General features: G+C 56.7%; 1 protein-coding gene across 3 annotated transcripts in view; it reads right to left on the reverse strand.

Moving 5' to 3' along the window:
* Nucleotides 1-18,266, reverse strand: part of PCDH19 (protocadherin 19) — a 59,899-nt gene extending 41,633 nt beyond the window's left edge. For all 3 annotated transcript variants that reach the window (XM_063170848.1, XM_063170847.1, XM_063170846.1), the window contains exons 1-2: nucleotides 16,122-18,266; nucleotides 12,951-13,278 (exon numbers count right to left, since the gene is read on the reverse strand). In XM_063170848.1, coding sequence (XP_063026918.1) covers nucleotides 12,951-13,278; nucleotides 16,122-18,262 — 2,469 coding nt within the window. In that variant the 5' untranslated portion in view covers nucleotides 18,263-18,266. The remainder of the gene's footprint in view (nucleotides 1-12,950; nucleotides 13,279-16,121) is intronic.
* Between the last annotated feature and the right edge of the window lie 4,090 nt (nucleotides 18,267-22,356).

Raw genomic sequence — 22,356 nt, forward strand, 5'->3', positions numbered from 1 at the left:
GAGGGGAAGCACAACAGAAAAATTACAGCAGAGCCTCTAACCCCCTGCTTTTTCTCAAAGACAAGGTTGGATGGCACATTTCTTTGTGAAACAACAACCCAACAGGTATTTACTGCTTCTGTTTTGTGATGTGAGGGCTGCTGCTAAAATAAGACTATTTCTGTTAGGTACAATTCCTATTTTTTGATAGTGTCTCAGCAATACCTTGTTAAAAAGGGCAAAACAACAGTTATTAATTACCCTAATTAACCCAATTCATAAGACACATTTGTGTGGCTGTCATGACAACTGCTTTGACTAACTTGCCAAGAATAGCTTAGCTGTCCATTCAAATAAATCCCTGATAATTACTAGTCTAGTTTACTGGGCTTCTGTGATAATAATAATTAGTGCTACTGTACAAAAGGTCATGCTAAACAGTTTATGAATGATGCATTTCGCATGGTGATTACATGAGTCACGCAGCAGCCAGCAAATGGACACGGCCACATCCCCAACATGGAGAGCTGGGACCACATCCAGCCTGTGGCTGCTCTGCCTGCAGACAGCGTGGCGGGACGAGGGGGAGACAGAAAGCACCCAAAACACCCAAAACACCCAAAATACCCAAAATACCCAAAATACCCAAAACACCCAAGCGCTGGGTGGAGCCAGGACAGCCACCCAGCTGCCTCCTGCACCGCTGCAGGGCCAGCTGCCACCACTGGAGATGGTCCTCAAACAGAGACACCCAAAAAGCTTCCAAACCCAGCCTGTCTCATGGTGGTTTCTCACCTCAGCAGCTCATTTCCCTCCCTGACAAGGGCAGATGATCTGCAGGAGGAGCTGCCTCCTCCAGGACCTGCCTGAGCTCCAGTCTGGGCTAGGCTCTCATTTACCTTCACAACAGCAAGCCCAGCCCAGTCAAATGTCATTTTAGCTTTGCTGAGGTTTATTGGTGAACACTGATCTGTGGGATTCCCTCTGGCTATGCCTACACAGAGGCAAGAGAGGATGGGACCACGCTGCACCCACGCTGAAAAATCCTGCAAAGCCCCAGGGCAGAGGGCAGCGGGGCAGGGACCGAGCCAGGGCATTCACTCCTAACACAGAGGACAGCTGCCAGCTCTGTGGAAATCTACAAAATCACTCAATTTAGAATAAATTCTGATTAAATACCACATATGGTCCTTATTGTCCATCCCTTCTTACCTATCACAGAGGCATCTGCACCTGAACAGGGTCTTGATCAGCAAATATTTGTCTGCCAGGGCCCCCTCCTCCCTCAGCCCCACCTGAACTTGCAATTATTGCCATTGATTGACTTTAGGAGAGCAGCAGGCACAGCCTGGAGCCGTGAGCAAGCAGGGGACCCCGCTGCAGTGATCAGCAGGGCCAGCAATTGCCCTGTCACACAGGGCAGGGCATGGTGCAGACTGCAGGCAGCAAGGCCACACAAACGCTTAAAACGTCCTCACAGTGTGAAAAGCGAGCGTGCAGAAGTGACACCTCCTTTCTCTACAGATCTGCTCCCCCAGCATCTCCCAGCCCCGTGAGAAATTCATCTCACTGAGGCTGAAGAGCCAGCAGAGCCCTTGGAGGGGTGGCTCGGGCTTGTGTCCTCTCTGCATGGCAAAATAAGCACTGATGGGGAGGGTTTAGATTTGGGCACAGATGGGTTTGAGGTCCCAAAAGGATTTCAGTGCTGGACCCTGAGCCCAGGCTGAGCCCAGGCTCGCCTGCACATCCTCCCCACCTATAACCCAAAATACATGCCAGAAGGTGAGGTGCTTTTTTCATCAGACCAAAGTACATGCCAGAAGGTGAGGTGCTTTTTTCATCAGACCAAAAGGAGGAATCAGGGAAACCTGAAGCCGAGCAGAGCACTCCCCAGCTCTCCCAAGTGAAGTCTGCAGCTCACTTCAATATGTTAGTGCCTAATGAAGGTTTCCCCCTTACTCTGCAGGGTACAATCATTCTCCTCCTAATGAGCATGTGTTAATGGCATATTAATGCTGACAACAACTAAGTGCAGGGAACAGGAGAAGAACATATTCCAAAATTTATCTCTTTTTTTCCCCAAACAAAGGAACCCATGGTGTGGCTGAACCCCAGCCCAGCAGGAGCCTGTGGCTCCCACAGTGATGCTGCCAGCCCTGCTCCAGCTCAGCACAGCACACAGAGCCCAGATGGGACACGGCTTTGCTCTCACTGACCCAGTCCCCATAACTGATTGCTGTCCAGGGAGAGTCTCAGCCCAAGCTGGCTCTGCCCCTAGGCACAGCACCTGGGGAAGGAGGCAGAGGAACCCCTGGGATGTGTTTTGGGCACACAGGTTTGGGTCTGTATCTGAGGCACAGCCCCGAGGCTCTGCTTACTGAACGTGTGAGCTGGGTCTCTGCCAGAGCATCCAGATGTGAATCTGAATATGAAAGGTCCAGGAGGGAGCAGGTGACAGAGGCTCCAGCCCCATCCTGCTGCCGGCGTCCCAGCCCATCTGGGTTTGCCTCAGCAAGTTTACATAAGCTCTCAGGCACGGGAAAGAACACACAGAACGGGTGTTTTCCTGTTTTTTCATCCTCACTCGTGAAAAGAGCTCTGAAAGCCCTGACAGCTCCCCAGAAGCAGCCTCAGTGTGCTGCAGCATGTGCTGCCCACCAGCAGACACTGCAGGGAAGAGCTGCTGAGTCCCCAGGTGCCCAGCTCCTGTGTGCTCCCACCATCACTTACAGTTACATCTCCAGATCGATAATCGATGCTGCAATCAATAGCAGGGAATTTAGCTACATTATAAAAACAGTAAAATCAGCCAATACTGAGAAATGACTATTGAGTCCTGTGTTTTCTGTACTCACTTAGTCTAATAACGGTGAATGATATTTTCCAAGTACATTATTCAGCAATAAAACCACCGAATTATTTGATCTCTTTCTAACCTTTATGATTCTAAGCACTCTTTTTGACCCAGATTGAATGAGGCAACATCTGCAGAGCCTTTCACAAAATTGTACTCGGTGTGCACTATTGTAAGTCTGCTGCCAAAGATAAATGTTATTATTTTAAAGCCATCATCCTTCTAATAGATGAGCAAACACACTGCATTAGCATAGCCTGCAGAGCTGGAGCCCGGGTGAGAAAATGCCAGAGGGGTTTCACTTAATGGAATTTTACATACCTGACTTAGGATGGGTTAATGCAATCCACCAACACGGGAATTTACAACCTGCCCTGTGGCATACACCTGCCAGTACAAACGATGGAATAATCCAGCAGCTCCAGCTCCCCGTGAGAAACACAGGGCACTCCCACCCAGACCTCAGCAGGGTGCAAGATGAGGAGCTCACCTGCACACGAGTCCCCAGCACACTCTGACTGACAGGTTTGTCATACACCTGCCTGTCCTGGGTGTCAGCTGCAGCACTGGCATCACCTGTGGCTGCTCAGTGCCATCAGAGGCTGTAGGAGAGCAGTACTGGCATCACCTGTGGGTGCTCAGTGCCATCAGAGGCTGTAGTAGAGCAGTACTGGCATCACCTGTGGGTGCCCAGCTGCCATCAGAGGCTGTAGGAGAGCAGTACTGGCATCACCTGTGGGTGCTCAGTGCCATCAGAGGCTGTAGGAGAGCAGTACTGGTATCACCTGTGGCTGCTCAGTGCCATCAGAGGCTGTAGGAGAGCAGTACCTGTCACACACCTGCCTGTGCAGCAACAGCTGTCCCCAGCCCTCACCAGGCCTGGAGAACTCTCTGTAATTCCGTGTTAAACAGGAGACACTTCAGGCTCAGCATGAATCACTTGTCCAGCTGACATAAGCCATTCCTCCACTCCAAACCCACACAAGGAGCTAGAGGGAGACACTGGAGCAGAGATGCTGTGCCTCTTCTCCACAAACCCTCCAACAGGTGCCACAGACAGGCTCTGCCCCAGCAGGGACAGTGACACTGGGAGCTGCCAGCAGCCCAGTGTCCTGTGCTGAGCCCTGGTGATGCTGTCCTGGGACCCTGGGGACCCTGGGGACCCTGGGGACACTGGGGACACTGGGGACACTGGGGACTGGAACTGTCCCAGCCCCAGCACAGCCTTGCCAGGGCAGCACTGCCTGCACAGCACCCCACCCATGCCCTATGCAGAGCACGCTCTAATTTGAATTATAATTACACTTATAAGCACACAGATTACAACTATTTATGCTACAAATAAGACCATCCTGTATTTTAATTAACAGAAAATGATTGGAACTCAACTATAGCCTCTACTGGGAACAATATCTGACAATTTATTGCAGCAAGGCCACGCCAGCCCCACGAGCAGCCTGGCAGGAGAGGGGGAGCGGGCAGGGCTGGGGGCTCTCACCCATTTGAGCCCCCACAAAAGAGCAGGAGCTGCTGGCAGAGTGGGCAAGGGGTCAGGAGAGAGGGATGGCAGGGAGGAGAGAGGGAGGGGAGATGGAGGAGAGATGGAGGACAGAGGGAGGAAAGAGGAGAGATGGAGGAGAGATGGCAAAGCCAGGAGAGATGGAGGAGAGAAGGTTCCAGGAGAGATGGAGGAGAGATGGCAAAGCCAGGAGAGATGGAGGAGAGAGGGATGGCAGGAGAGATGGAGGAGAGAAGGTTCCAGGAGAGATGGAGGAGAGAGGGATGGCAGGAGGGATGGAGGAGAGAAGGTCCCAGGAGAGATGATGGGGCAGAGAGGTCTCCCAGGAGAGAGGGAGGAGAGAAGGTCCCAGGAGAGATGATGGGGCAGAGAGGTCTCCCAGAGGAGGGAGGCCCATCCCGGGGCAGCCTGCAGGCACAGCTGGGGCTGGGAGCAGGCAGGGCACACGGCTCTGCCCTTTCTGGCTGCTGGGAGTTCAGGAACGGCACAGCCAGGGAGGGCAGGAGCCCGAGGAGCTGGAAGGGCACCTGGCTGAGGAGCTGCTCTGGCTCACAGCCCTCAGGAGGGACTGGAGGAAATGGCAGCTGGAAAATGCAGCTCTTCCACCCGGCCAAGCAGATGCACACAAGGTTATTCAAAGGCTGCTGCACTTGGCCTCAGTGATGGCTCTGCATGAGCACGTGCTGTAAGCAAAGGAAACCAGAGGGAGAAACCACAGAGACCGCTCGATACAACACGGATTCACTGGGATACTGCTGTAAGAAAGCCCATGCAAGACTATCCTTTGGATGAAAATTTTAAAAGACTTTACTAGAAATCTTTCCCAATTTAAGAGAAAATTCTTATCTGCCATGTAAATATAGTTGCAGAAGCTTTTTTTATAGACTTCACGAGTTATGCATTAGAAATGTGCATCAGAAATTCAAATTTTCCAAGAGGAAATATTTAAGGAACCTACCAACCCAAACCATTCTATGATTCTATGAAAACAAGAGAAGCCTCTCCAGTTCCAGTAAAAGTGAACCATAAAAGCAGCAGCATAAAAACAAATGAGATGTATCTGATTATATGACATATTATATACCCACATAATTAGATGCAATATGTAATAATTCCATACACACTTTCTGTAGGCATAGGGATACAGGTGTGAACACTGCAGTGTTAGGTTACTGTCTCAACCTGATGATCTTAAATCCTCGAGCTAAATGATTCTGTGATTCTATGGAGGATATCACAAATACAACATACAGTATGTAATATACAACAATATGATCACATCCATGGGAGCACTCAGGCCTTGCTGTTAAACACAAGCAGCCCTAATCCTCCACAGAGCATTGGAGCAAACCCCTTTGGTCCTTCCAACCAGGACCCTACCATAGCCCAGAAAACCCCTGGAACGCCCCAGGAGCTGCCAGGATGGGGTGGCAGCCCCACATCACCAATACAAACCATGTGCTGTTTACTGGGGAACATGGCAATGCTTAGCTCCTAGCTGAACTCAATCTCAACTGCCTTTTCCAACCTAAATGATGTGATGATCTTGGGAAAAGCCAAAGAGTGTTGAACTAAGGGCTTGCCCCACACCCAGGAGCGTGGCATGGTTAAACACAAATGGGGGCTGCTGTGTTTATCTCTGCTGCAGGGTATTGAAGGGAATTTCTCCATACAACAGCTTGGGGCGATTGCATTAAGAGATGTATAATTTGGTTAGGCTGACCTCAGACTGGAATAAAGAGCTGCTGATTTCCATAATGTCAGCCTGTGACACTCTGAGAGGTCAGGGAACCCACAGCGATACACAATCCACTCTGGGAGCAGTGAAACTGAGAGATCTGCTGGGGTTTGGGGCCAGCAGGGGCAGCACACAGGGAGGCTGGGGGTACCAGGCTCCCTGGCAATGCAGAGCGGGGCTGGGTGCCCAGGCAGGGAGGTTGGGGGTCCCACCCCACCACCCCAATCCCTGGCAATGCAGAGCGGGGCTGGGTGCCCAGGCAGGGAGATTGGGGGTACCAGGGTCCCTGGCAATGCAGAGCGGGGCTGGGTGCCCAGGGAGGGAGATTGGGGGGTCCCACCCCACCATCCCTGGCAATGCAGAGCGGGGCTGGGTGCCCAGGCAGGGAGGTTGGGGGTCCCACCCCACCATCCCTGGCAATGCAGAGCGGGGCTGGGTGCCCAGGGAGGGAGGCTGGGGGTACCAGGCTCCCTGGCAATGCAGAGCGGGGCTGGGTGCCCAGGCAGGGAGGTTGGGGGTCCCACCCCACCACCCCAATCCCTGGCAATGCAGAGCGGGGCTGGGGCCAAGGGAGGGACATTGGGGGTACCAGGGTCCCTGGCAATGCAGAGCGGGGCTGGGGGCCCAGGCAGGGAGGTTGGGGGTCCCATCCCACCATCCCTGGCAATGCAGAGCGGGGCTGGGTGCCCAGGCAGGGAGGTAGGGGGTCCCATCCCACCATCCCTGGCAATGCAGAGCGGGGCTGGGGCCGAGGGAGGGAGATTGGGGGTCCCACCCCACCATCCCTGGCAAGGCAGAGCGGGGCTGGGTGCCCAGGCAGGGAGGTTGGGGGTACCATCCCACCATCCCTGGCAATGCAGAGCGGGGCTGGGGCCCAGGCAGGGACAGAAGCCATCCCCAGGGAGGGCACAAGCAGTGCATGTCTAAAGCTGAGAGCGTCTCTCCCGTTTGAGGCTGGCTGGCTCCAGGCAGGGCTGGAGGGGCTCGGGGGGCAGAGCAGAGCAGAGCAGAGCCTGACCTGCCTTCCCCAGCACCGTGCATCAGTGGCAGGCACAAAAAAGTGCTGAGTTACAGTGACCTCCCAAGGAGAAAACAAGACTGGCAGCGCTGCCTGCGAAGCCAGCCTTCCCACGAGTGGAACATCATCCCTGCTAATGCTTTAATTATTATGGCTCCTGAAAATAAGCCTCATCTCATCACCCCGCCTGCCTCAACGCCGCAAACTTTCTCTGGGTTGGAAATCATCTCCTTTTCCCCTTTCTCCCTGCTCTGTACACAGCATTACTCAGAAGCAAGCCAAATCCCTTCCAATTATATATCATGACGTTTCCCCAGCGCCGCACTAAAGCGAGGCCCTTCACTTCTAAATGGCATGGTTTATAACAAATTGTCTGTTATACCAGACAGAAACTGATTTCCTCAAACCCAGCATATTAAAGTGAGTACATTCATTCTGGTTGTAACACACAAAATGTGATTATAACAGACACTTTGGGGGCTTTTTAAGGCTAGCGGAGAAGAGGAGGATAAGCTGGAGGGGAAGAAAGAATTGACAAGTAGAGAAATGACAGAGAAAGAGAAACAGCCACGCTGATTTCATTTCTTACAAAACAAAAATCTTTGTGTGCTGTAGAAACGCGCTTTAGTTAACACCGCCAGATAGCCAGAGCAAAAGCTGCCGGTGCTGCCTGAAACGAAAATTGCTCTATTGTGCTGAGAAAACCATTTCCCACAGCGAGCAGAACGCTTTCCAGGTAGTACAAAGCAGATCTGAAACCAACGGGGCCTCATCCTGCCACTGCCGCTCCCTCAAATAATCCCTGGAGCCACGAGGAGCCCCAGCTAAATAAATCAGAGTGAGTGAGGATTATGTGGGAGTGTATCAAGGTTGGGGGATTAGACTGGGATTACCACTAAAACCAGTAATTCCCCATCTTACTGATGGTGGCCATCAGCTCAGGAGGAGGTGGATGGCCACAGCTCTGGGAGCTATTGGGTGTGTGGGTCCTGTTGGGTCAGAGATGGAGGAGAGAGGGCTCCATCCTGACCTTCTCCTCCTGTGGGCTCAACCAAAGCAGAACCAGAGCAGGACCACGCCTGATCCATGCTCTGCTCACAGAGCAATGCCAGGGCTGCCACTTCCAATACTGCCACCACTGAGCCATCCCAGAGCCATCCCAGAGCCATCCCAGAGAGCCAGCCAAGGACCTCCCGGCCAGTTCCACCCACTTCCACCCTCTCACAGAGGGCTCTCCTCTCCCTGTCACACCTCCTGGCCTCTGGCAGCCAGGCCCTGCCACCACGGTGGCCCCAGGGCAGCCCTGGGGACAGAGCCAGCTGCTGTGCCCAGCGTGTTTCCCATCCTGGAGCAGCAAACGAACGCCATCTCCCAAAGCAGTGCAAATCTGGCACGTAACAGATCCAGCCATCACACACACACTGTTTGCTTTCAAACACCAAGTCAAGATGCAGGCATGTGAGTGCTACCCAAGGGGGGCTGCTCTGCATGCAGGTCATGTGCCTTGGATCCTAAAGGGCTCAGCATTCAGACCAATTTCCACACCACCCCAATGCAACACGCATTTTTATCAAGGAAGCTGCCTAATGGCTCCTATTAATTTTGATTTTTAATCTCCTGGTACAACTCCCAGCAATATGCATGCAAAACCTGACAACAAGCCCTTTTGGTTTCAAAGCTGACTTCTCCTCCAGCTCAAGGAAGACAAAAAGAGCTCTCAGCAGCAGCAAAGGCCCTGAGCAGCAATGCCCTTGCAGCTCCAGCATGTCCCACCGTCCCTGCTGCAGAACCAGCCTGAACTAACAGGGGCCGAGCCTCGTGCTGTCAGCCAGGATCACCAGAGCTGTTCCAAACGCTTCCTACCATCACTGCCTACAGCCACGGGGCTGTGGGCACTGCCCTGAGTGGCACCCTGGCACCCACTGAATCCCAGCAGGGCCAGAGCACCCCAGGATATGCCCCTGCATCCCTGATGCTCTCTTGGCAGCTGTACCCTGGCACAAGCAGAGCTGACAGCCCAGCCCCAGCCAAAGGGAAAGGCTTTATAAGGGTGGGCTCAAACTTCTGTTACACCCTCAGAGCGGGGCTGCAGCCCCTCAGACACCCCTCTTTAATCCCTTCCAGATCACCAGGGAAAGATGAGAAGCACCAACAAACCCAATTATTCCCAGCCCCGAGACCTGCCACGGCACTAGAAGAAACATTTCCTGAAGCTCCACAAACAAGGCATCCTTGGGGACTGTTATTTCAAGGCTCCTGACTGCTAAAATAAATGAGGTTCACGTTAAAGACCAGCCACATCACAGACCCACCACTGCTGGGGCAGCACGTGCTGCAGAGGCAATAGCTCACCCTCAGCCACAGCCACCATATGCCAAGTGACACTGCCACAGACACATTCTCCTCGTATTTCATCTGTTCTCAGCCCAAGCTTTGCCTTCCCATCAGGAGAAGTCACTCCTAGGTGGAGCAGCAGTGATCTCTCCCCAGTGCTGACACCTCACAGAGCCTCCCTGGGGAAACAGCAGCAGCTCCATTGCTGGGAGCATCCAAACCTGCAGGGGCTGCAGGGGCTGCAGGGGCTGCAGGGGCTCGGGGCTGCCATGCTCCCCCATAGGAACAGCTGCTGGGTGTTTCTGTGTCACCCCGAGGGCCAGGACAGGGTGACACCAGCACCAATGAACCACCTCACTCCCAGGGGTCACCATGATTTATACAAGCCAACAGAACCCACACCACCAGCAAGACAGCCGTGCCTGCAACAGCTGGAAGCATAACACAGGGGTTCTGCCAAGAAACATCAACATTCCCACCCTGAACTAAACTTCCAAACAGCTTCCCATTGGGATCTCTCCACCCTGTACCCCGATCCTGCCCTTTTGTCCAGAAGCACTCCAGAGGGGGAGCAGCCCCTGCCAGGGCCTGTTTCCCTCACACCAGAGCCCTGGCAGGACTGGTGAGCTGCGTGCTGCCCCTGGCCAGCTCCCGGGGCTGCTGCTCCACTGACACTCCAGCACTCATCACAGGAGACAGACCGGCGTCTGCAGGCAAGTGCCAGCTCCTCACAGAGCACCTCACCTGCACCAGAGACGGGAGAATGGGGCGAGCTGCAGGCACGGGGAGAAACACGCATCCCCTGTCCCTCACAAGAGGGTGAGCAAGGCAGGGCCAGCCCTGGAGGGCACACTCCATGAGACCCCAGCCCAGCTGTTGTACCCAGAGAAGCACAGGCAGCAGTGCCTTCTGCACGCAGCTGCCTGCCACCTTTGTCAGTTGTGATGGTCCTGATGGTCCTTCCATCCTCCCTGGCACCCGAGACCTCCCAGTGCCAGCCTGCACTCCTGGAGAATGCCAGCCTGCGATGGGTTTGTGAATCACGGGCTGGCAGGATGCTCCACTGCTCCAGTGCCCATTGCACCAGCCAGAGATGCACTCCAGAATCCTCTCCAGAAGACACTGCCCCAGGAACACAGGAATTCCTCAGGGAGCACTGCCCACAACAGCAGTGGTCACTGGTGTGGGCCAGCCTGGTACACGACCTCTCAGAGCTGGTTCTGCCCCAGGGGAAGTGCCAAACCCCAGGGTTCAGTGAGCATTCTGCCAATACCAGCACAGCAGGAGCAGGGCCCAGCACCAGCCCTCTCCAGCAGCCCTGCAGAGCACTGGGCCTGGCTCTCTGCAGCTCCAGGATGAATCTGAAGCAGCTCCTCTGCCTTCAGCAACAGCCTTTTGCATTTACACCAGCACACTGAACACAAAACAGAGTGAGCCATAAATATTTCAGCTGCTTTTTCAGCTTTGTTATTCTGTTCAAAGCAAGAAACATGACAAACCTTTGATTGTTTTGCTTAAAACCAAACAATAATTCAAAGAGAGACAAACAAGCAACATTAAATGATGCCTGTGATGTACAGGAAAGCCAAAGAATTGGAAGAAACTGATGAGGATGGTGTGGATCAGAGCAGGTACCACCCATCCCTCCCATGCCAGCCAGGGTCCTGCAGAGCGCAGGGACAGCACTGGGCCAGGTGTGCAGGTGGGCACAATGGGACATGCTGCACGGTCTGCACCCCCAGCAGGGCCTGCAGCCTCCAGAGAACAGCCGCCAACACTGCTCCCAACAGCCTTTGCAAAAAACTCCTGTGAAGGCGAGCGTCTGCTCCCTGAGCATCGCCACACTCAGAATCCTCCTGCCAACAGCCACCTCCAGGATCCCGGGCACGTGCACACAGCCTGGCCTGGCCCTGAGGGTCCCCTCTGGGCTCTCTGCAGGGTCTGGGGATCAAACCCCCACCCATGGCCACACGTCAGGGGTGCTCCAGAGCCCACAGGTGAGTGCTGGCTGCTCCCCCTGCCCATGCTCCATCACTGCCTCCCCCTGGGGTGTGCAGCGCACAGAAACCACCAAAGCAGTGTGCTCTGTGCAACACACAGGAACCACCAAAGCAGTGTGTTCTGTGCAACACACAGGAACAACCAAAGCAGTGTGCTCTGTGCAACACACAGGAACCAAAGCAGTGTGTTCTGTGCAACACACAGGAACCACCAAAGCAGTGTGTTCTGTGCAACACACAGGAACCACAGCAGTGTGTTCTGTGCAACACACAGGAACAACCAAAGCAGTGTGCTCTGTGCAACACACAGGAACAACCAAAGCAGTGTGCTCTGTGCAACACACAGGAACCACAGCAGTGTGCCTTGTCCAGCACACAGAAACCGCCAAAGCCTGCCCTGTGCAGCACACAGAAATCACCGGACTGTGCTCTGCCCAGAACACAGAAGCCACCAAAGCCTGCCCTGTGCAGCACAGAGAAGCCACCATACTGTGCTCTGCCAGGCACACAGAAACCACCAAAGCCTGCCCTGTGCAGCACACAGAAGGCAGCAGTGCCCATTTGCCCAGCAGCCCGTTTTGGCAGCACTGGCACTGTCAGCGCCATTTTGGCAGCACTGGCACTGTCACACCAGTTTTGGCAGCGCTGGCACTGTCAGACCCCTGGGCACAGCTCAGCACAAACCCACCCCGGGCACATCTCAGCACAAACCCATCCTGGGCACATCTCAGCACAAACCCATCCTGGGCACATCTCAGCACCAACCCACCCTGGGCACAGCTCAGCACCAACCCACCCCGGGCACATCTCAGCACCAACCCACCCCGGGCACAGCTCAGCACAAACCCATCCTGGGCACATCTCAGCACCAACCCACCCTGGGCACATCTCAGCACAAACCCACCCCGGGCACATCTCAGCGCAAACCCATCCTGGACACAGCTCAGCCCAAACCCACCCTGGGCACAGCTCAGCACCAACCCATCCTGGGCACAGCTCAGCACCAACCCACCCCGGGCACATCTCAGCACAAACCCACCCCGGGCACAGCTCAGCCCAAACCCACCCCGGGCACAGCTCAGCACAAACCCACCCTGGGCACAGCTCAGCCCAAACCCACCCCGGGCACAGCTCAGCACAAACCCATCCTGGACACAGCTCAGCCCAAACCCACCCTGGGCACACCTCAGCACAAACTCATCCTGGGCACAGCTCAGCACAAACCCATCCTGGGCACAGCTCAGCACAAACCCTGCTGATCCTGGGCACACCTCACCCCAAACCCACCCCGGGCACACCTCAGCACAAACTCATCCTGGGCACAGCTCAGCCCAAACCCACCCCGGGCACAGCTCAGCACAAACCCATCCTGGGCACAGCTCAGCCCAAACCCACCCCAGGCACAGCTCAGCACAAACCCATCCTGGGCACACCTCACCCCAAACCCACCCTGGGCACAGCTCAGCCCAAACCCACCCCGGGCACAGCCCCGGCCGCACCGCGCTCACCTCGGGCAGCGGCATGCCGTTGATGATGAGGTCGGGCTGCTGCGGGCTCTGCCCCGTGAAGGTGTGGTGGTAGATGTGGTTGGAGCCCGCGTTCCTGCTGTTCTGGCTCTCCACGTTGAGGAAGGTGCTCTCGGAGCGGCGGCAGCCCAGCGGCAGCGTCTGCTGGTGGTAGTCGAAGTAGTTGAGGGAGGAGGTGAGGGAGGAGCAGCTGACCACGTTCATTTTGTCCGTCTCCTCCACGTCCCGCGGCACCAGGCGGATGTCGTTCTTGCTGATCTTCTTCTTCTTGCTGGATTTCTTCTGGTGCCCGTAGGAGTACTCGGCGATCCTGGGGGACAGAGGGAAATGAGAGGCTGAGAGCATCCCAAACCCTGCCCCGCCAAACTCCCACGCAGGAACCCAGAGGGCCTGGCCCCATCTCCGTGCGGGCTCTTAGGCGTGCACGTTACGTCATGGTTTGGGGCTGGTGGCGCAACACAACAACACAACTCTTTAGCTTATTTTCACATGCATAACGTTTTCAGGTCAAACACGTAAAAAAATGGGAAGGGAGAATGCTTCTGTTTTGACCTAGTCAATGTAATTGTTGATATTTAGTTACTAGAAGTAAAGTCCAGCCTGCAGAAGAGAAAAATGGAGATGTTAAAATCCATGAACTGAAAAGGGTACCTGCATTCATTTCCATGCGTAATAAGGATTTTAAAAGTGATTTAATTTGGTCCCCATAATGAAAATTCAAAACGAATAGCAGATTTTTTTTCCCAGTTCGTTTTCCATAGCAGTAAATAAAGCAGACCCAGAAGCACTCCTAGCTGGCAAGCTCAATTCTCTCACACTCCAAAGGCTGTTTGTTTATTAATGCTTTATCTAAACTGCTGGTGTTTTGACTGTCTCCTGATCATACCTGATCTTTTCTCCAATTGAATTCCATTCCTGCCTCACACTGACACGCACATCCCCTTCTGCTGGGAAATGCTTTCACCTTCTCAAAACCAGAGAACAACAACCGTGTGTTTTGCAAAGAAAAATGATCCTTTTTGACCTTTTTATTTCACTGCAAGCTTGTTTTTCTCTGCCTTTCCTTCCCTCTTCGCTTCCCACCTGCCAAAAGAATCAACTGATGAACTGCTTTGTTTGCCTTCTGCAAAACACCAGAGGAAAAAAGTTACTGCAAAACAACACCCAAGCAAATAATGACAAATTATTTGCACCTTGCATTAGTTGAGTCTGCTCGGCTCAGACTGGCTGTGGCTCATCTTCTCACAGTGAGCACCACAACAGTCCCTGCCATTAATTGTACATGCACAGCACTGGGCAACTCGGTATTTCCTAGGGAAGCACATCAAATGCCATGCACAGTCAGAAATGCACATCTGAAAGTCAGGATTTTGCTCCTCTTCTTGTTGTGATAACAGCATTTAAAAAAAATCCAATAGCTGCAACAGAAATAACTGGATGAATAAATAATACAGCTTATCGGGAAAGGCAAATCTTGGACAAATATTCTTGTTCCAGAAAGCTAATTGCCTGAGCATGAAAATGCCACTAAGTCGAACAGCCCTCATCTGTGCCTCATAAATGAACACGTCATTGGAAGAGTCTCCAGCAGCTCCAGTGAAGAATCTCTCGCACAAGGCACCGCAAAGCCCAAAGGCGTGGGGAGAGGGTGCCTGGTGCCTCCCCAGCCCTGCAGCTGCCTCCTGCCCAGACACACACCGATCGCAGCCCCAGCACCCCGAGTGTGCAGAAAAATCACAGCGAGGCAGGGATTGCTGCTGTGCCAACACTCTAGATGCTGCTGACTCGTCCAACAATGCCTGATGAAGCTTTAATTGTTTTGTTTACCTAAATGTTTAAGTTTGGCAATGCGAGAGCCCAATTATTTCCTGCAGGCATTCATTTTTCTGTCCTTTCTCTATTGACCAATTATTTAATTAAACCGCACTTCATTAATCCCCAAGCCGTCACAGTAAACCCGGGGCTTATGCGTTTGTAGCTAGCTGTTAGGGGCACCACCACAACATAATTTTTATCCATTCAGGTCCCATCCCCTTTTAATGGGCCGAGCTGGCAAGAAATCTGCTCTGTGAGCTTTCACTCGGAGCTAGACATCCCATAATACAGCACAGACCGACCTTTATTTGCAGATGATTTTTCCCCCATCGAGCAAAAAGGCTTATATACGCACTTTACGCTGTGAAAACGGGGTACAATGCCCCGACTCTCCGGCATTATTTCTGCGTAAATAAAACTTTAAAGACCGCACATCCCCCCGCGCCGCTGAATTGCCAGGGGCGAGCGTGCGTTTCCAAGGTAGAGCAAAATTAATTTCCATCCCTCCTCTCTGAAACGACTCGGTGCCGAAGGAATGGAGAAGTCATGGCTATTTCACTAGTAACAGGATTAAACCATTTATGAGGCATTGCAGCTGCTCTTTTATGGCATCTGATTGATATTCATGTGTGGTTAGCATTTGTCTCCTAACTTGTGTAACACAGAGAATAGTAAAAGAGAGACAATAATCGCCGGGCTGTTACATATTCAGGGGACTGGATTTCCCCGCTCAGCCTTTCAGCGCTCCGGGCGCGGGCTGACCTCCCCTCCGGCATTCCGGACCGAGGAGCGCCGGCCCAGCCGGGGCACGGTGGCACCGAAACGCCCGGAGCCGTGCCCGGCAGCGCTGCCCGGTGCCGGAGCCGCTCGGGGCCGCTCTCCGCGCCGTGCCGGGGCCGGGAGCCGCAGCGGGCACACAATAGCGCCTTTGAGCGCCCGCCGAGGCTCGGGGATGCCGCTGGCAGCGGCGGCTGCGGGGATGCTGCGGGGCCGGGGGCTCTCCGCCCTCGGCAGCGAACCAGCCGTGCCCCCGGCAGACCCAGGAAAACCGCTCTGTCCGCTGCGAGCGGTGATGGAGCACGGAGAACCCGCGCTGCCGCAACAGATTGTCAAGCCGCACAATTAAGGCGATTCGTTACTCCGCGCTCTCCTCGCAGAGAGCGATTTCTTAAAGCTTTGCAAGAAATCTTCTTGCAGGGGTAGGAACCTCAGTTTTGCTCCTAAGGCAAATCCACCCCTCTTCGCCGCCCCCGAGTATACAGCAGCAAATGCAAAAGTAACAGCGGGGGCAAAAATCAAAGCAGACCCGCAGGTGCACATAAACAAAGGTAGCTTTACCTGCAGTTGTAGGTCCTGATTTCCTTGTTATCCCTTTTGCACTTGACTGCCACAAAGATCATGGTGACAAAAAGAATGGCTGCAATAGACCCCAGGGCAATAATGAAAATCAAGGAGAGGTTAACAGATCCTATGGACTCCTGGGCATCCAGGGCTGGAGACAGGTATATCAAAATCAAGGCAGAAGCCGAGAGAGATGTTTTCCCATGGTCGTGAGCCACCACGATGAGCTCATAGGCTGTTTTGGCATTCTCCCCAAAGGCTCTGGTGGTCCTTATCTCTCCATTGACCTGGTCGATCTCAAAAAATCCTCTGTCTCCTTCCACCATTTCGTAGGAAAGTCTGCCATTTTCACCCTCATCATAGTCATCTGCCTTGACCACGGTGACCAGGTAGCCAACCCCCGCGTTCCTGGGGATGTACACCTCCGCCGTCCCGTTGACCAGCGGCGGGGCCGTGATCACGGGCGTGTTGTCATTGACGTCCAGGACGATCACCCTGACGGTGGCATTGCTCTGCAGAGAGGGATTACCCCCATCTTTTGCCAAGACTTTGAACTCAAAGGCCTTGGTCTGCTCATGGTTGAAGGACCTCAAAGCATAGATATCTCCAGAGTTGGGGTTGATGGAGACATAGGTGAAAACAGGCATGTCCCTGACTTGGGAGGGCACGATCTGGTAGGACACGCTGCCATTGAGGCCCAGGTCAGGGTCTCTGGCCGACACCGAGAGCAGGTAGGCCCCCGGGGTGTTGTTCTCCTGCACGATGACTTGGTAATAGGGCTTGGAGAAGTGGGGATGGTTGTCATTCTCATCGGTGATCTTGACGGTGAAGGACTTGGTGGCCTGCAGGGACGGGATGCCATTATCCCTGGCCTGTATGGTGAGGTTGTACTGGTCCCTCTGCTCGCGGTCCAGCCGCCCGTCCACCAGGATGGTGGAGAAGCTCTCGTACTCCTGCAGCCGGAAGGGCACGTTGCCCAGGAGCTTGCACTGCACGCGCCCGTTGGCCCCCGAGTCGCGGTCCGAGACGCGCACCAGGGCGATGACGTAGCCCGGCGGGGCGTTCTCGCTCACCTCCACCAGCTCGCTGTTGACAGACAGCAGGTTGATGAGGGGCGGGTTGTCGTTGGCGTCCTGGACGCTGACGGTCACTTTGCAATGGGCAGGGATGGAGTTAGGCCCCAGGTCCTTGGCCTGCACGTCCAGCTCGTAGACGTGGCCCTCCTCGTAGTCGATGGCACCGCTCACCGTGATGAGGCCGCTCTGGGGGTCGATCTGGAAGAGCTCCCGGGCCCGCTCAGAGACGTAGCTGTGGAAAGAGTAGAGCACCTGGCCGTTGGTGCCCTCGTCCGGGTCGGAGGCGTTGAGGCGGATGACTGGCGTCCCCGGCGGGGCATTTTCAGGCACGCTGACGGTGTAGGCTGGCTCCTCAAAGAGCGGGTTGTTGTCGTTGGAGTCGATGACGCGGATGCTGAGCTCCACCGTGCCAAAGTTGGGCGGGTCACCACCATCCAGCGCCGTGATCACGTAGCTGTAGTGGGACTGGGTCTCACGGTCCAGGCTCTTCTCCACCACCAGCTCAGCAAAACGAGACCCGTCCCCCCGCGTCTTGGTCTCCAGCCCAAAGAGGTCATTGGGGGTGATCTCATAGCTCTGCACCCCAAAACTGCCCGAGTCCGGGTCATAGGCACTCTCCAGGGGCACCCGGGTGCCAGGGCTGGCCGTCTCCGAGATCTCCAGCTCGATTTGGTCCGTGGGGAAGCTGGGCGCGTTGTCGTTAAGGTCCTTGATCTCCAGCTTGATCACGCAGATCTCCATGGAGCTGGACATCACCTCCAGCGAGATGACACACTTGGGGCTCTGTCGGCATAGCAGGTCCCTGTCGATCTTCTGCTTGGTCACCAGCAGCCCGGAGCCGGGGCTGATGTCCACCAAGTGGGGGGCCGAGTTAGAGACCACCCGGAAAGCGGCGGGCTGCCGGGGGTCCAGCACGAACCCGGCGTCCCGGGCGTCCTTGGCGACGTTGGCGATCACCGTGCCGGCCCGCTGCTCCTCCTCCACCGAGTACTTGAGGTTGACGAGGGCCCCGGCGCCGGCCCAGAGCAAGGCGGCCCCCAGCAGCGCCGGGAGAGCCCCCATGGCCGCGCCGCCGCTCCGCCCGCCGCGCCGCGCCCCGACGGCCGCCGGCCGCGCGCCTCAGCGGCCCGCCGCGCTCATGCGGGCAGCGCCCGCCGGGCTGCCCCGGCGGCGGGCGGGCGGCTGCGGGCACCGGAGCCGCGGTCCCCCGCGCACACGCCAACGCCGTCCGCTCAGGCGCTCCGTGCCGGCGGCGCGGCGGAAGGGCCGGGCATGGCGAGCGGGTGCGGGCGCAGAAGCGGGGCGCTGAGCCGAGCGGTACCGGAGCGAGGAGCGAGGAGCCGAGCCGTGCAGCGCAGCGCCGAGCCAGCCGAGCCCGCTCCCGCCGGCGCTCGCTGCGGCGGCCGCACGCCACTGCCCGCAGTCCGGAGCGCCGGCGGGCGGCGCGGGGGCGGGCGGCGCGGGGGCGGGCGGCGCCCGGCGCAGCCAATGGGCGCTCGGGGGCGGGACCGGCGCGCCGCGCCGCCGCCAATGGGAGAGCGCCGCCGGCCGGGGGCGGGGCCGCGGCGGGGCCGGCGGCGCGGACGGGAGCGGAGCGGGCACGGAGCCGCGCGGAGCGGAGCGGGACCGGACGGAGCCGCTGCCCAAGCCGGGAGCCCGCTGTCCCTACTGTCCCTGCTGTCCCTGCTCCCCTGCCCCGCTGAGACCGTCCCGCTGCCCGGGAGCTGCGGACGCAGTGGTGTTTTGGCTCCGCGGCCGCGGTTACCGGCGGTTACTTCTTCAGCCAGTGCGCGCTGGGCGGTGGCGGATCTCGCGGGCAGCGCGGGGACCACAGAATCCCGCGGAACGCCCAAAGTCCGTTCAGTAGAGACCCAACCCTCTGGGGCAGGAGGACCCCGCCCCGCCGGGCAGTGTTCCCGGGAGCCGGCGAGGGGCCCGGGACCGCCCAACGCCCCCGGGAGGCTCCAGCCCCGCAGCGCTCGCTGCTCCGTGCTGCTCCCTGGAGAAACCACCGCGGTACCGTGTCCTTCTAACATAACGATGAAATAAAGCGTTCCCGAGTGCGTGTGCCCGTGCCTTACCTCCCGTCTCCGCGCCGTCCGCAAGGTCCCGGGGGCTCTGTGCGGGGCCGGGGAAAGATATCACCGGGAAAACCCCCGGCGGGTCGCGGCTCGGAAACCTCCTAACACGCCGCTCCCCTCCCCGGGGTTACAGCGGGGCCGGTACCGGCGCCGCCGTCGGCAAAGCGTCCCGCAGCCCGCCGGTCGGCAGCGGGCAGGCAGCGAAGGGAGAGGGGGGCAGCGGGGCGGGGGTCCGGTGCATCTGCCGCGGCACGGGTCCCACTGGGTGGTTGGCATCGAGAACCGACACCTGGGTGGTGCCGCGCCCCGCGGGCACGGCCCGGTGTGGCCCGGCCCGGCCCGGCTCGGTCCTGCCCCGCCCCGCCCGGCCCAGCCCAGCCCGGCTCAGCCCGGCCCGGCCCGGCCGCGCCGTCGGGCCCCGGCGCGTCTTCCCAGGCACAAGGGCGCCATCTGGCGGCCGCGCGGGGGGCGGCACCGAGACACCGAGAGAACGGGATACCGAGACACCGGGACACCACCGGGACACCGAGAGAATGCGATACCGGGATACCGAGACACCGGGACACCGAGAGAACGGGACACCAGAACACCGGGACTCAGGAACACCCGGCCTGGGCGGGGTCCTCGGGCGGCACGGGCCCCGCCCGGCTGGGAGGGCCTGTAGAGGGTGACCGGGGCACCCCCTGCCGCCAGGGACAGCGTCCATGCAGTCACCGTCCCTGGGACAGCATCCGTTCAGAGACACCGTCCCCGTGATCCCATCCCGCATGGCATCTGTCCGGGGACACCCACCACTCTCCGGTGACGCCTGTCCCGGACAGCACCGCCCTTTGTCTCCATCCCCCGGGACAGCGTCCCTCCAGGGTGTCCCCGTCCAGGGAGGGACACAGCGCCCGGGGACAGCCGAGGGGACCCGCTCCTCCCCGCGGGACACCGCAGGGACGCAGGCCCCCATTTCCGCTGCCGTGTCCTGGAGCCGAGGGACAGCAGCCGGCAGAGGAAAGGCCTTTGGCAGGCGTTCCTTCTCCTGTCCGGCAAGCAGCAGCGTAGGTCACTGTGACCCACGGGGGAGTGGCAGTGGGACACGGAGGGGTGGCATGTGGGGACCGCACGAGGGGCAAGGCCCTGTCGAAGTCTTCCATGAGAAAATTAATTCTGATGACTTGAACTGTGCCGTGCGGATTGAAAACCTGGCTGAGGGATCATAAACAAAGGGTAATTAGAAGCAGGGGGAGGTGTTTATGGGGTACTGCAGGGATCTAGGTTAGGGCTGCTCTCATTTAATACCCTCATTAATGACCTGGAAAGAGGGAGTAAACTACACATTAATGAATTTGGCAGATGATGCTATACTGGGAGGTGTTGTGAGCTCCAGCAAGCATAGAAAATTAACACAGAAAGGGCCTGGCGAGATTAGAAACACGGGCAGGAAGCGGCGAAAGGAGCTGCGCCGTGCACAGATGTGAGCGAGCGCGGCTGGGACGCGAAGGCGAGCGGAGCGACAGCAGGGCTGAGCCGGGCTGAGCCGAGCCGAGCCAAGCCAAGCCAAGCCAAGCCAAGCCGCGGTGCACAGCGACGCCCCAGAGAAAAGCGGGGCCAGGGGTCAGCAGGGGGACGCTGCCGTGCGGGGCAGCGGGGACGGACGGAGCCGGTCCCGCCCGGCTGCGGGGCTCAGGTGCGGCCCCAGCGCCGCTCCCCGGCACAGCCGGGCTGGCGGCGCTTCAGAGGGAAGCCGCACAAATGATCAAAGGCACGGAGAGACTGATTTCTGAAAGAAGATTAAAAGGCTTAAATATATATATTGCTTGGTTAAGAGCTGTCCGTGGGGAGACAAACTAAGAGCCTTACAGATCTGGTTGGAGTAAATAGAGAGGGAGGGAAGGAATTATTTAATAGAGTACAAGGGGCATCACCAGAAGGGATGACAGGAAATGAGGAAATGGAGCATTTAGGTTGAATGTCACAGGGGGAAAAAATCCCCTCTGCTGACAGCGAAAATTATGAGACTGCGACGTGGTTCCCTGGAGGGAGAAAGTTCTGTGGCTTGAGATATTTAAAACCAGACAGGATCAGTCTGAATATAAAAGCGCCTGGGATCAGCCACTGGCAGGGGCTGGGCAGAGGAGCAAGAGCTGGGCAGGGATGCACCTCATTTCCCAGCTCTTTTTCCACTGAACTATTTCTTTATAGATCATACCTATAAAAGACCTGCATTTCTTTATTGCATATACATATTTCTGCTGCTATAAAGGAAACCACAGACAATGGGTGCTGTGCCAGTCACCTCAAAGCCAGGCAGGGCTGGAAAGGCCCTGAGATCAGAGGAACTTCACCTCTGTGGGTGCAAAGGGGGATTAGAAGTGGGTCAATAACTGACAGGAGGTTGCTGAGCGTAGAACCCGAACAGTGTGATGTTCACAAGGTCTCCAGGTGTGCCTCCTGTAGAACATCTCACCTCTCGTGCTTTCCTGCAGGATGCTCTCCAGCTGAGCAAGGAGAAGCCAGGCCACAGCTGGCAGCCACCCATCACCTGTGGCCTTGGTCACTCTGCACCTGCTTACCTGCAGCTCGCTGTGTCAGAGGGATCCCTTCGGAACAGAACAAGCATCGATTGCAGCCCCACCTCTTCCCCATCTCCTGCCTCGCTGGAGGTCTGCGCGTGCTGTCAGCAGGATGGATTAATAGTCCCATTATCAGTTCAGATGGATGGCCAGGGTGAGGAGAAAACATCGCGTCCCAGGGAACTCAAGTAGGCACATTAATAAAGATGCCACACGTTGGCTCTGAGATCTAAAAGCTTCACTCCGCTCCTTGCAACACAATTAGCTGATGCAAAGCCCAGCACTCCTGTTGCAGCGCACCTGGTGCTGCCCTTGGCATCACTCCTGGTGGCCTGGCTGGGAGGGAGCTGGTGACAGGGTGGTGCCCGTGTTCCCCCTGCCAAAGCCCTGCCAGCCCATCCTGTGGCAGCGCCTCCTGCTGCTGCTGGGCAGCTGCATCGTCCCCCTTGGAGCCCGGGGCCACAGGAGGAGGCTGAGGAGCAGGATGGCACCAGACCTGTCTGTCACCCACCTC

The sequence above is a fragment of the Melospiza melodia genome, chromosome 16 (genome assembly GCF_035770615.1).
Source record: "Melospiza melodia melodia isolate bMelMel2 chromosome 16, bMelMel2.pri, whole genome shotgun sequence".
Lineage (NCBI taxonomy): Eukaryota > Metazoa > Chordata > Aves > Passeriformes > Passerellidae > Melospiza > Melospiza melodia.